This window comes from Bos mutus, chromosome 10 (genome assembly GCF_027580195.1).
Source record: "Bos mutus isolate GX-2022 chromosome 10, NWIPB_WYAK_1.1, whole genome shotgun sequence".
NCBI classification, from domain to species: domain Eukaryota; kingdom Metazoa; phylum Chordata; class Mammalia; order Artiodactyla; family Bovidae; genus Bos; species Bos mutus.
The window spans coordinates 3,995,279-4,010,281 of record NC_091626.1 but is presented as its reverse complement, the minus strand read 5'-3'; the positions used below and the strand labels follow the sequence as shown (position 1 = coordinate 4,010,281).

At 41.3% G+C, this 15,003-nt stretch overlaps 1 protein-coding gene across 3 annotated transcripts in view; it reads left to right on the top strand.

Annotated features, from left to right (window-relative positions):
- Window positions 1-3,249, top strand: part of TICAM2 (TIR domain containing adaptor molecule 2) — a 44,292-nt gene extending 41,043 nt beyond the window's left edge. For 2 of the 3 annotated variants that reach the window (XM_070377200.1, XM_070377201.1), the window contains exon 2: window positions 595-3,249. In XM_070377200.1, the coding sequence (XP_070233301.1) occupies window positions 654-1,352 (699 nt within the window). In that variant the 5' untranslated portion in view covers window positions 595-653 and the 3' untranslated portion in view covers window positions 1,353-3,249. The remainder of the gene's footprint in view (window positions 1-594) is intronic. The other variant, XM_014480188.2, reaches the window with a different exon arrangement.
- Window positions 3,250-15,003: the final 11,754 nt, after the last annotated feature.

The following is a 15,003-nucleotide window of genomic DNA, read 5'->3' as shown; positions in this document are numbered from 1 at the left end:
AATGTAGCCTGACTGTAGACAAAAAAAAAGACTCTAACCCAGTGAATCCTGGCGTGTCGTTTGACATTTCAGATCTTCTCTTTATTCTGAGTCAGTAGAGCTACCTGCTAGCCATCTTTAGGATATTTGTATTGTTTTGTATTTGTGTTTGATATAAAAATAAATTTTGAATATTGGAATATTCTGTTTCTTTAGGTTTTGCTCTTTCTAGTCTACACAATAATTTGTTAGAATAAAGAAGTTGGATTTATACTCCATATGGTTAGAGTTGATAGGGTATCTTTTCACTAAATACCAAAGTAATTTATTATAATATGGAAGTTTATAGCATGAATATAGTACCATTTAAAATTTCCAAATGTCTCCTGTTGTATTAAACTGGGCCCTCTTTAACTTAGCCTTGACTACCTGTCGTAGCCCTTGTGAAGCTCAAAAAAGACAAGTGATTTAATTTCCCAGTGATCTCTTTGGCACTTCTTTGTTCAAGAATGTTATATTAGAATCCTGAGGTTTTTCAGGTTGAATGAAATTTTCCACTTTTAATGTTTTGATTGAGTTTACATTATACTTCTGCTTTGTTATTTCTCCTTTTAGAACGAAATGAAATGCTGAGAAATAAATAAAGCTTTCCTCTTCTGACTCGGATCTTTATAATGGGTATCGGAAAGTCTAAAATGGATCCCTGTCATCTTTCTGTGCCTTGGGGTAAAAGCCAGAGTGTGGATACTAGTCAAAGCCATCACATGTCAGATTCCAAGCAATCTGAAGAAATCTCCCTGCATGGTGATGCTGTGTGCAGCAGTACCGCAGAGATGCCAGCAGGGGAGCAGGAGGGAGTGGAGGAGAGGCCAGAAGAGGACACAGAAGAAGAGGTGTTCCTCAAATTTGTGATACTGCACGCTGAAGAAGACACAGGTGAAGCCCTCCGAGTCCAGAGCCTGCTGGAAAACGATTTTGGCATCAAGCCTGGAATCATCTTTGCCGAGATGCCATGTGGCAGACAGCATTTACAGAACTTGGATGATGCTGTCAACGGGTCTGCCTGGACTATCTTACTGTTGACTGAAAACTTCTTAAGGGACACCTGGTGTAAGTTCCAGTTCTATTCGTCCCTCATGAACTCCGTTAACAGGCAGCACAAATACAACTCCGTCATCCCCATGCGGCCCCTGAACAATCCCCTGCCCCGAGAGAGAACTCCCTTTGCTCTACGAACCATCAACGCCCTGGAGGAAGAAAGTCGTGGCTTCCCTACCCAAGTGGAAAGGATTTTTCAGGAGTCTGTGTACAGGATACAGCAAGCTATATGGAAAGAGACCAGAAATATGGTACAAAGGCAATCTGTTGCCTGAGACAGCACACACAACACACGACAGACTCTTGTTTTGTAAAACAAAGGATTTATCTTCACTTGCGAAAACAAGTTCCTAGGAAAAGTTTCAATGAAAGAGAACCTGCCTCTTACAGAAACCTGTGGAGCCCAAGAAAGATAAATTTCTGCAGGACAGTCCGTAGAGTTGTGGTATTTGCTGATGTTTCCATAAACTGGGACTCTTTAGAGTTTCAAGAGCTCTGTTTCCTCTCAGTTTTCCTGGTTCATGATTACTACAAAGGATATTTTAAATTCATCTTCTTATATTGAACTTGAACAAAAACTTACAGACATTTTAAAAATGCAATTAATTACCCTTTGATTTTGTTCTCAAAGGACACACAGAAAAAAACGACCTGGAGACATCTGACCAGCCTGCCTTTCGAGGTACCTCTCACAAATGTCGTAATGAAGCACTCCGGGTGTTGTCACCCAGACACGAGGACAGCCAGGCTAGAACGTTGAGAATGTTGAGTGCTGATAAATGTGAAACCCAGAATAGATGCGGCAGTGGTGGGGCTCCTTAAAAGAATCCAGTCAAATGTCCTTCCCCTTCTGCTGTAGTGTACATATTTGCAGGCAGTTCCCACCACATTTGTTGGTACTGTGGTTAGGGAGTCTGTGCCTGGTGTGGACATGACCCCTGGAGCCAGAAGCTCTCTATGTTGGTCATCGGCTATGACCAGAACTTTGTTTGAAGAGCTTCTGAAAGGTGTGTGTATCCTTGGCCAGATGTTCTCCTTTAAAATCAATAACCTCTCCTTTGCAAGCAGTTAAAAATTCCTGTCTCGCACAGTACTTTATCAAGGAAATATTTCTCAGTAGTCTGAGAGAGAGAGAGAGAGAGTGTGTGTGTGTGTGTGTATGTATGTTGTAGATTACTTTCAGACTTGAAGTGGAAAATGCATTTTATGGTTTCTTGTCCCACAGTGATAGCGAATCAGAGCCTCCAAACAGACCAGTTCCTTTCTTTCACAGCCCTTCTGCCCCAGCTGAAATTGACAGAGAACTATATCAAGTGCAGACCAGGAATGGGAGAGAGTGAGTCCCGTCCTGCTGTAATGAGACAAGCACCCGATAGGGTGTCAGAGCACCTGGTTCTTTCCAGTCTTTTTCACTGAGGAGGAACGTGACCATGGGCAAGCTACTACCCTTCTTCATCTGAAAAGAAAGGATTGGATTGATAAATCTGCACAGGGCATTGTTTCTCTCTCGGAATGTGAACAACTAGGAACCAGGAAAGGGAACAAGCAAACAAATGATAGAATTTTATGATGCAATATATAATTTAATAGATGCAGGAGGCTTCGTATATATGCTCACAATGAAAGGATGTTGTATATGTTTACAGTGTAATTGATTTCTAATGCTACCCATTATGCTCTTACAGTCACAGAAAAACATTACAATGCATGCTTAGATTTTTTTTAATTAAAAAAATTTTTTTTTCTAAAGACCTTTGCTGCAGAAACATTCTGCCCTATTTTTCTTTCTCTTTATCCCCACTTCTCCATATCCCCTTGCTAACACTGGGGTTTGCTCACAGCTTTCTGCAGTCCGCCTCTTCACAGTCATGAACCAACATGTTTCATAATCTTGCAAGTAAGTCAGACCTCCCCCGATACTAGTACTTATTAAAGATAAGATTCTTCTCATTGCGTTGTGACTTAAAAGTTCCCTCTGTCATAGTAGCTGACTACTCACTTTTCTTTTTCAGTTCTAATGATAAGCATTTTTTTTGTTGTTGCCATACTGCTTCCTGCATCTACAGTTTCGTATACAAATAAAACATTAACCACTCACCCTTGCCTGCCTGCCTGCCAAAGTTGGAGCAATTGACGCTGGATGGTGTGTTTTAATAAATGTTTTTATTCTTTACCTTGACTAAACTTGATTATTTCCTGTGTCAGTGAAGATTGTAGAAAAGTATTTTAAAAAAAAGGCGTCAATCTGTACTTCTCCACAGATCACCAGGCACAATGTCGTCACTTGATTTGGAGTCAAATACATTTTTTATGATGAAGAAAAATGTTAAGTACTGAGTAACTGGTTATGTTGAAATTAACAATTGTAATAAGGGGTTATCAAAATAACAGGATAAAAAGAGGTAAAGCTGTGGCCTTTTTCATGTGAGTGTGTATACGCATGTACATTCAGACTTACACACAGGGAAATTGGGTAAAATTTTGCCACATGCTGGAGAATATCCATTTTGAGTGTCTCTGGGCCTTGTTGCTCACCCTGGAGCCACAGGGGAACCTGAGTTGTGTCTGTGTGTGTCAGGATTCTTTCAGCTGTAAGAGAAAAGAAAAGCCAATGCTGTATGACCTGTACTGTAAGGTAGACTTACTGTCTGACTTAGCAAGAGGTCCCCTTATGTGCCTCAAAGATGTCATTAAAAACCCAGTTCTTAGATACAGTGGAGTATTATGCCACCTTAAAAAGAAATAAAATTCTGATACATGCTATAACATGGAAACTTGAAAGCATAGAGCTACAGGAAGAAAGACACAAAGGGACAAGGAGGGTTCCACTTATATGAGGTGCCTAGAGCAGCAAAGTCATAGAGAAAAATAGAGGCGACTAGGGGCCACGGAAAGGGAAAAAACAGGAATCGGGTTTTATGGGTATAAAGTTTTATGTTTGGGATGATGAAGTTCTGGAAATGGACAGTGGTGATGGTTGCCAAACATTGTGAGTGTATTTAATGCCACTGAATTGTATGCTTTAAATGGTAAGTTATATATGCATTTTACTACAATAATATTTTAAAAACCAGGGTCTTTCCATCATTTTGCTCTGCCATCCTCAGCGTCCCAGCTGAGTTTTCCTTAAGAGTTGTACCATTGCTGCCTATCAGGCACAGACATTGGAGCATCCAGCTGAATCAGACGGTGGAAGTGGTTTCACCCAAGTGAGGAAAAATATTTCATTGCATTGTTGAAAATATAGTTTATACATGGTGATGATAAAAAGTCATCTGACTTCTAATTGGTTTCATTATTATTTAAAAATTTTCTCCACCTGCATCCGGGTGGACCCTGCCCATCACCTCCTCCTGCCACCACACTGCTGTGGAGTCAGACTGCCTGGGGTTTTGTTTGTTTACTGTGTATCTTTTAAGTTAATTTCTTTATTTTGGCTGTGCTGGGTCTTCACTGTCCTACACAGGCTTTCTGTAGTTGCATAGAGCAGGGGCTACTGCCTTAGTCACTGTGTGGGCTTCTCAGTGCAGGGCTTCTCTTGCAGAGCACGGTCAGTGGACACACGGGCTTCAGCGACTGCTCTGTGAGGGCTGAGCACTTGCTGCATGTGGGCTCCAGAGGACAGGCTCGGCAGTTGTACATGGGCTCAGGTGCCCTGCAGCATGCAGGATCTTCCTGGACTAGGGATTGAACCGGTGTCCCCTGCATTGCAAAGTGGATTCTTAGCCACTGAACCACCAATGTTTACTGTGTATCTTTATTCTCAGTTCTATGGTATTTGAGTATTTACATTGTCATCTTTACAGATACCTTTTACAAATACTGAGTATAATTCCCTGTGCTATATATAATAGGTCCTTGTGGATTATCTGATTTATGTAGAGTGTGTATTTGTTTATCCCAACTTCCTAGTTCTCTCCCCCATTCCACTTTCCTATTTGAAAACAGACCATGTTTGTTTTCTGTGTCTAGTGAGGTTTTTTTGGAAATGAGTTCACTTGCATTTATTTTTCCAGGCCAGAATACTGGAGTGGGTAGCCCTTGCCTTCTCCAGGGGAATCTTCCCAACCCAGGGATCACACCCAGGTCTCCTGCATTGCAGGTAGATTCTTTACCAACTGAGCCACCAGGGAAGCCCTTAGATTCCACAGATAAGCAATATTATATGATATTTATCTTTGTCTGGCTTACTTCATTTAGTATGGTAATATCTAGGCCCATTCATGTTCTTACAAATGGTATTTTGTCGTTCTTTTTAATGGCTAATATTCCATTGTATAAATGTACCACAACTTCTTTATCTGTTCATCTGTCAGTGGACATCTAGGTTGCTTCCATGTCTTGGCTATTGTAAATAGTGCTGCAGTGAACTCTGGGGTTGAATCAGACCTATGTCCTCTACAGATTGTGACCTTCCTGGGTCTTGGTGTTCTCATCCAAAAATGAAGACGGTAATGCCTCCCTGGTAGGGTTATTTTGGGGGTTAAATTAAATAATACATGTGAGGTACTCAAATAGTGAGCAATGTATGACTTACCATACCACTTCTGTCCTACTGGAACTATTGTGGCCTATACACATTTACTTTGTAACATGGGAAGGGGCAGAGGGCAAATATAATCACCCACAACCTTGTTCTTAGAACCCTTGCAACTTGTAAGGAATAGGTTTTAAACAAAGAGGAAGCAAGATGCTGAGCCTTATTTCCATGTGCAGTTCTGTTCCCTTCCAGGCTCTGATCTTTGAGAAGCCTGTCCTAATCAGCCGATGCGTAGATTACGGGTGTGGGTGTGGAGGAGGCTGGGGGCAGGGCCCATGACTAACAAGGAGGTTGGACCATAGACTGGGAAAGTGGGAATGTGGAGTCTTGACGTGCCAGCTCTGAAGCCAGTTCAGGGGAATGGCCCTGAAGGGGAGGCCTTCAGTTGTGTGTTGTTGCTCCTCAGGCTCAGAAGAGGTAGGTAAATGTTGCATATATTTGCATTGGAGCAGGGTAACCCCTTTAACTCAGCCGTCTTCTAGAGCTCAGGATTGGCTGAATCATTTTGCCTAGTCTGGGAATACAGGCTGCTTGAAGCTGCTTAGACTGTTTCCCCTGAGAGGAGTGCTCATCTGCTATTCAGCTTCCCTGACTGGATTTTTGCCCTGAGTTCAGGGTTGCTTGCTGAACTTAATCTTCCAGTGCAGGTCAGGGCTGTTTTCCACTTCAGTCCCAGGTCCTTCGCTTCTGCAGATCCCAAATTTAAAACCTTAGTGGAGCCTTGGCGTGGGCCCAAACCTCCTGCCAGGGCCTCAGGCCTCCTGGGTGTAAGGATGGAGGGAGATAGTTACAGAGACAACTTCCCTGGGTCCTCTCGTCCCGTGCACTCATTTCTAAACCCCTGGCCTGTGTGGCTAGTGAGGTGAGCGTTAGCGTGTCTGCCCGAGGTGTCAGCCCTGAGTCTGGGCCTTTCCCCCTCATCACAGTCTTAGGTTCCTGGTCTCCTGTCATCTGATGGGCTGTCACTGAACACGACTGTGCCCTCTGTACCCGGGGGAAGGTCTGAAGGGGAGGAGGAAAGTTCAGCGAGCTGCCAAACACCTGAAAAAGCAAAGCCGTAAAAATGAATATCCACATCTTTAAAGCAGTGACCAAAAGGAGTGAATACAGGAGAACCAGTGTTTTTGTCCATGGAACTGATGTTTCTCAGGAGATTCCAAGGATGAAAACAATATTCTTATGTAAATTTGTATTCCAAGTCATATTTGGCAACCGGCATTGTCAATTAACACATTAAGTATGAGTTGGAGTAAACAATACTTGGAAGTGCCATTAATTAATACCTTAAGAGTGTAAAAATGACTCAATGAAAACCTAAGTTAACCTGTGGAGAAAAATAAAAGACTCTGGTTCCCCCTCCTCTTTGCCAGTGTCCCAGCTTCCACATGGTTTACTCCATCTTCTGCCCTGGTTCACACCTCCCTCCCTTTCTGGCAGGAGTGAGAATAGTCCTGGGGGAAAAGAGCTCCTTTATTTGGTAGATCATGCCTCCCGTCTCTCCAAATAGTCAGTTCTGAGTCATTTTACTCTGAGGTGAATAAATAGGAATGCTTTTTTTTTTAAACAACAAAAACCTGCCTTTAAGCAGTTTTGTAATCTAATTGAAAATATTCCTTCCAGCCTTCCAGTTACCTCCTCCAAAAAACAGGTTTCAAACAAGGAAGTCTCTACAAACGAGCTTCTCCCAGGGGATTTCCGCGGTTACATTGACTGAGACACATTACCAACTTTACAGTTGTTTTAAGTATATTTATAAATAAAAACACTGTCACACAAATCTAGAGTTATGTTGGGGTGATAGTTGTACAATTTTGCAACTATACTAAAAACTTGAATTGTACACCTTAAATGGGTAAATGTTATGATATATAAAATATAGCTCAATAAAGAATGAGCAAATGAAACCCCATAAGCAGCAATAACAAAATTCTATGATGACTTGGAATACTATTTGGCAGTCGATAATGTTGTAAGTGCGCATATTTTGCAAACTGAGCAATCCCTCTTCTATATTTGTACCCTAGAGAAGTTCCCACGAGTACCCAAAGATGCACATATGAGAAAGATGTCTCTTGTAATATTCTTTGAATAGTAAAAAATATATACATATTGGAAATAATCTAAATGTCCCTCAGTAGAACACAGAAATATGTGATGGGAGGTTCATACAGTTGAATACTATCAGATCAGATCAGATCAAATCAGTTGCTCAGTCATGTCCGACTCTGCGACCCCATGAATCGCAGCACGCCAGGCCTCGCTGTCCATCTCCAAATCCCGGAGTTCACCCAGACTCACGTCCATCGAGTCAGTGATGCCATCCAGCCATCTCATCCTCTGTTGTCCCCTTCTCCTCCTGCCCCCAATCCCTCCCAGCATCAGAGTCTTTTCCAATGAGTCAACTCTTTGCATGAGGCGGCCAAAGTACTGGAGTTTCAGCTTTAGCATCATTCCTTCCAAAGAAATCCCAGGGCTGATCATCAGAATGGACTGGTTGGATCTCCTTGCAGTCCAAGGGACTCTCAAGAGTCTTCTCCAACACCACAGTTCAAAAGCATCAATTCTTCGGTGCTCAGCCTTCTTCACAGTCCAACTCTCACATCCATACATGACCACAGGAGAAACCATAGCCTTGACTAGACAGACCTTTGTTGGCAAAGCACATTTAAAATAGAGCTACAAATATCAACATAGATACCTCCCAAAAACCTAATGTTGAGGGTACAGTAAACTGTAGAATAATATGGATAGTCTGATACAGTATGAGATGACACTAAATTTAATGGGGATACACATGGATGATGGTTATTTTATTTTCCATGGCCTTGTGTGTGTTTGAATTAGTTGATAATCATTTTTTAAGTTAGCATATACTTACAGTCATGTTAAATGCTAGAGAATTTCCTTCCATATGCAAAGATTTGAGGAATGAAGAAAGGGGTAGACTCTACAGGGAAATCAGTGAAATCAATCATATGGCGGTACTAGTAGGTTTCATTTTTTATCACCTACTGTGTCAGACCCTTCATTATCTCCAGTGGTCCCCTGTTTCTAAATGGTTGGTCTGATTGTGTCCAATACAAGTTCTGGGAAACTGAAGCTGGAGACGTAAGTCATTAGCCAAGATCAGGGGCTGGTAGTTAACGGAGTCTTGGGACTATCACACTGTTGGGCTCCAAGTCTTGGTCATTTTTAGGCTCCATGATGTGACTTTTTAATGGGTCTGTCTGTTTTCTCAAGGTGGAGAATCTTAGGAGAGGTCGTTAGTACAAAGAGAAAATCATGACAGTTTCTAAGTAAAAACAAGAAATGACATGGTGAACCAGCCCTATTTTTAGTCTTCTTTGCCTGGTATGAGTAACTCCTGACTGGGAGTCAGGGAATCCGTGTCCCAACTCCACTGTGCTGCTGTCTAGCTCATGTTTCCAGTCTTCAGTCTTTAGGATGGAAATTTTGTCCTGAGGTTTGTTTTAGACTTTGGTTTTGCTTTGATTTGTTTGCGTTCTTTGCTTGTGCTAGATGTTATATCGGAGAAAGCAATGACACCCCACTCCAGCACTCTTGCCTGGAAAATCCCATGGACAGAGGAGCCTGGTAGGCTGCAGTCCATGGGGTCGCTAGGAGTCGGACACGACTGAGCGACTTCACTTTCACTTTTCACTTTCATGCATTGGAGAAGGAAATGGCAACCCACTCCAGTGTTCTTGCCTGGAGAATCCTAGGGACGGGGAGCCTGGTGGGCTGCCGTCTATGGGGTTGCACAGAGTCGGACACGACTGAAGCGACTCAGCAGCAGCAGCAGCAGCAGATGTTATATATGTTAAATGAAATACTGCTTTGAAATAGAGGGAAGAAAGAAAATGAGAGGGACTTCCCAGGCACTCCAGTGGTTAGGACTCTGTACTTCCACTGCAAGGGGCACAGGTTTGATTTCTGGTCAGTGAAGTAAGATCCTGCAAACCTTGCTATGTGGCCAATAAAAAATAAATAAATTTCCAAAAAGAAAAAACAGAGGGACCCTATAAGTGGGAATCACATTTGTTTAAGGAAAATTAGTGTCTCAAAGCTCTTGGACACATGTAGTTATGTTTTTGTGTGTGTGTCTTTAGAACAAAAAGGTGGTTCAGCAATGTATGAAACACTGACTAAAGGAGACCAAGAGAGGACATTCACATATGCGTTTCATAAAGGCCTAGTTCTAACAGAAATTATTTTTGCAATGCTTAGACCATACTATAAAAGTGAAAATCATGAAGTCGTGTCAGACTCTTTTCAACCCCATGGACTATACAGTCCATGGAATTCCCCCTGCCAGAATACTGGAATGGGTAGCTGTTCCCTTCTCCAGGAGATCTTCCCAATCCAGGGATCAAACCCAGGTCTCCCATATTGCAGGCGGATTCTTCACCATCTGAGCCACCAGGAAAATCCAAGAATCCTGGAGTGGGTAGCCTATCCCTTCTCCAGCAGATCCTCCAGACCTAGAAAAATTATTAATACCATGAAACAGAATGCCGCACTTTTGATGAGATAGTGGCCTATAGAGACAAATTGGTGGTGTTCAGTTACTAAGTTGTGTCTGACTGTCTGCACTGTGAACTATAGCAGGCTCCACTCTGCTTAACTATCTCCCAGAGTTTGCTCAAATTCATGTCCATTGAGTCAGTGATGCTATCTAACCATCTCATCCTCTGTTGTCCCCTTCTCCTTCTGCCCTCAATCTTTCCCAGCATCAGGGTCTTTTCCAGTGGGTCAGCTCTTCACATCAGGTGGCCAAAGTATTGGAGTTTCAGCTTCAACATCAGACCTTCCAATGAACATCCAGGACTGATCTCCTTTAGGATGGACCGCTTGGATCTCCTTGCAGTCCAAGAGTCTTCTCCAACACCACAGTTTAAAAGCATCAATTCTTTGGCACTCAGCTTTCTTTACAGTCTAACTCTCCCATCCATACATGACTATTGGAAAAACCATAGCCTTGACCAGACAGACCTTTGTCAGCAAAGTAATGTCTCTACTTTTTAATATGCTGTCTAGGTTGTTCATAACTTTCCTTCCAAGGAGTAAGCATCTTAATTTCATGGCTGCAATCACCATCTGCAGTGATTTTGGACACTGACAGAAGCAGAAGATATTAAGAAGAGGTGGCAAGAATACACAGAAGAACTGTACAAAAAAGATCTTCATGATCCAGATAATCACCATGGTGTGATCACTCACCTAGAGCCAGACATCCTGGAATGTGAAGTCAAGTGGGCCTTAGGAAGCATCACTACAAACAAAGCTAGTGGAGGTGATGGAATTCCAGTTGAGATATTTCAAATCCTCAAAGATGATGCTGTGAAAGTGCTGTACTCTATATGTCAGCAAATTTGGAAAACTCAGCAGTGGCCACAGGACTGGAAAAGGTCAGTTTTCATTCCAATCCCCAAGAAAGGCAATCCCAAAGAATGTTCAAACTACCACACAATTGCACTCATCTCACACAGTAGCAAAGTAATGCTCAAAATTCTCCAAGCCAGGCTTCAACAGTATGTGAACTGTGAACTTCCTGATGTTCAAGCTGGATTTAGAAAAGGCAGAGGAACCAGAGATCAAATTGCCAACATCTGCTGGATCATCGAAAAAGCAAGAGAATTCCAGAAAAACATCTATTTCTGCTTTATTGACTATGCCAAAGCCTTTGACTGTGTGGATCACAATAAACTGTGGAAAATTCTGAAAGAGATGGGAATACCAGACCACCAGAGCTGCCTCTTGAAAAGCCTGTATGCAGGTCAGGAAGCAACCGTTAGAACTGGACATGGAACAACAGACTGGTTCCAAATAGGAAAAGGAGTTTGTCAAGGCTGTATATTGTCACCCTGCTTATTTAACTTATATGCAGAGTACATCATGAGAAACGCTGGGCTGGAAGAAGCACAAGCTGGAATCAAGATTGCCGGGAGAAATATCAATAACCTCAGATATGCAGATGACACCACCCTTATGGCAGAAAATGGCAACCCACTCCAGTACTCTTGCCTAGAAAATCCCATGGACAGAGGAGCATGATGTCCATGGGGTCACAAAGAGTCGGACACGACTAAGTGACTTCACTTTCACTTTTTCACTTTATGGCAGAAAGTAAAGAACTAAAGAGCCTCTTGATGAAAGTGAAAGAGGAGAGTGAAAACGTTGGCTTAAAGTTCAACATTGAGAAAAGTAAGATCTATTCCTATCACTTCATGGCAAATAGATGGGGAAACAGTGACAGACTTTATTTTTTGGGGCTCCAAAATCACTGCAGATGATGACTGCAGCCATATAATTAAAAGACTACATCTTAGATTTGTTGTAATGAATGGGTTAAATACAGGTAAAGTGCTTCAGAGAGGAGGGTAACACTTTCATCCTGACTTAGCCCACTATTCATGGCTGATGGATAAGCTATTCAGTAAGCGCATAGATCCAGATCTTGACTGTTGTGTTTTTTCCCTTCCAGACCATATGGGTTCACTTTCCTTTGTAAGGAACAATCCATCTGCCACTTAAACAAGAACAGATGTATTGCTTTCAACTTAAAAAAAGACATCTGTAAAGAGGAACTCCATCTTTATGGGCCTCATCTCCTTGCCTCCTCCAGCCCTGCCTTGATGGTTGTCAGACATCCAGTCACTAGAGTGGAGCCAAGGGAGAGAACTCAGAGGCAGTGCTCTAAAGGGGATGTGACATAAGAACCAGTAGTTAATGACCTTGGGAACTCCATTACTTTCTTTCACTGTGTCTTACGTAGCTAGAGAACAGGAAGCTTCCCAGCCATTCATTCATTGGTCAGTCTCGGTGTGCATTGCAGTAGCTTTTTCATTTCTCTCTTCAAGCAAGGAGATGAAAGTGAGGGCAGTTTGAGGCCTGATTGTGGCAATTTGAGCCATTGGGGAAGTTCTGGGATTGGTTAGTGTTCTGCGACATGGTTAGTGTGACAGTCGCTCAGTCATGTCTGACTCTTTGAGACCCCATGACTGTAGCCCACCAGGCTCCTCTGCCCATGGGATTCTTTAGGAAAGAATACTGGAGTGGGTTGCCTTGCCCTTCTCCAGGAGATCTTCCCAATCCAGGGGTCAACTCAGGTCTCCTGCATTGCAGGTGGATTCTTTACTGTCTGAGCTATCAGGGAAGCCCTAATGTATAATATAAACATAATTAACACTGCTTTATATTATATATGAAGCCCTATGGTTGGTATGGGGAGTAGATAATTCAGACTGCCTGACAGTTGAGGGCTTTGGGGAAAAATAGGTCGTGATTACTGACCTTTTGCTAAGATATTTCCTTTATTTTTCTTGGGACTAACTCATTAGGACCCAAGCTGTTTTCTGTGATTATAACAACCTACTCAACTTTAGAAATTTAATGTAGTTCTATTTAATTTTTAGGATAGTATGTTCAAATGCTTAACAATTCAGAAGTTTCTATGAAGCAGTCCAGTTTCCATTTTCAAAGTCAATTAATATTACCAGCTCATTTGTGTTCTCTTCCAGAGATACTTGATACATATGCAATCAATAACACATGTGCATATGTAAATGATTTTATGTCAATCTATCCATACCCAGTAATCAATCTATCTCAGCAGTCATCCCATCTCAATACATGGGGAGCTTTCTCCTTTTGTTCTTCTTTTTGACTGTCTTAATATTTCATTGCTTCAGTGTATCATTTATTTTAACCAGGTCCTGTTGATGGACTTTTAGGTTGTTTTCAATCTTTGCATTACAATGCTCCTATAATGAACAACCTTCTATGTATATGAAATTTTGTACAAGTGTGAATGACTATATCAGTAAGGTAAAAGAGTAGTAGACTTGCTGGGTTAATAAACATACACATATGGACTTTGGTAGATTTTGTACTGTTAAAGTGCTCTTCACAAAGGTAGCATCAATTTATACTACCACTGTTTTCCCAGAGTCTGCTAAGAAAATGTCACTAAATGCATTCATCTTTGCCAATCTAATAAGTAAAAAATAACATCTCAAAAAAATAATATCCAGGTATAAATTGCCATTTTTCAAAAAGTGAGGATGAACAGCTTTTCATAGGTCTAAGACAGAGGATGAGATGGTTGGATTGCATCACCAACTCAAATGACATGAATTTGGGTAAACTTTGGGAGTTGGTGATGGATAGCGAGGCCTGGCGTGCTGCAGTCCTTGGGGTCACAAAGAGTAGGACATGACCGAGTGACTGAACTGAACTGAATTGAAGAGCCGGGGGTATTCCCTTTTCTGTGGACTATCTGTGTACACCTTTTGCTCAAATTTCTATTGAGTTATTGGTCTTTTCACATGGATTTAATAGGAGATCTTCATGTGTGGGATAAATTAGCCATTGTCTGTGACTTAAGCTGCAAATATTTTTCTGAATGTTGGTTTTACTTTGCTTTTTTCCATGGATATATTTTTTATTTGAAAATAATAGAATTTATCATTATCTTTTATCTGGTCTTTTTTTTTTCTTTTTTTATGCTTAGGACGGATTCCTAAGATGTAAAGATTATTAAAGATTATACTCTGGTTTCTTCTAATACTTCTGTGGTTTTGTTGTTTACATTATAATCTTTGACCACTACAGAATTTATATTGGTGTAAAGTATAAGATGTTGGTGTAATTACCTTTTTTTTAGCTGCTCTAGCACCATTTTGTGATAATCTATCTTTCCCCAATAGTTTTAAATTCACCTTTATCATATATTAAGTGTTCATGTGTGTATTTTGGGTCTGCTCCTGGACTTCATATTATTTCCTATTAAGCTGTGACTCTGTTCATGCATACTTATAATACTTTTTTATGGTAATATTTTGTGTTTTATTTTACATATATGACATTGTATACAACATTCTGTAACTTACTTTTTTCATTCAATATTTTGTTTTCACAGATAGCTAGTGGGAACCTGCTGTATAGCACAGGGAGCTCAGCTTAGAGTTCTGTGGTGACCTAGATGGGGGTGATGGCAGGAGGGAAGTCCAAGAGGGAGGGGACATATGCATGCATATAGCTGATTCACTTTGTTGTACAGCAGAAATTAACACACAATTGTAAAGCAACTATACCCCAACGAGGAAAAATACATGGTTTCAAGATCTATTCACGTTGACCCATGTAAACCTAGTTCATTGATTTTTGACTGGTGAACAGTATTCTTCACTGTATAAGCATACTTAAATGTACAATACTGTATGTATCAAATGCATTAGTTGATGCAAATTTGCACAGTTGAGTTTCTGGCTGCTAGGGAATCTTTGTAGTGCTTGCCTATACTCAGGGAAGAGACAGCATTTCTAGGTGAGTATAATGAGAAAAAATCGTCAGTTTGTCCTTACCACCATCCATATCTGACATGA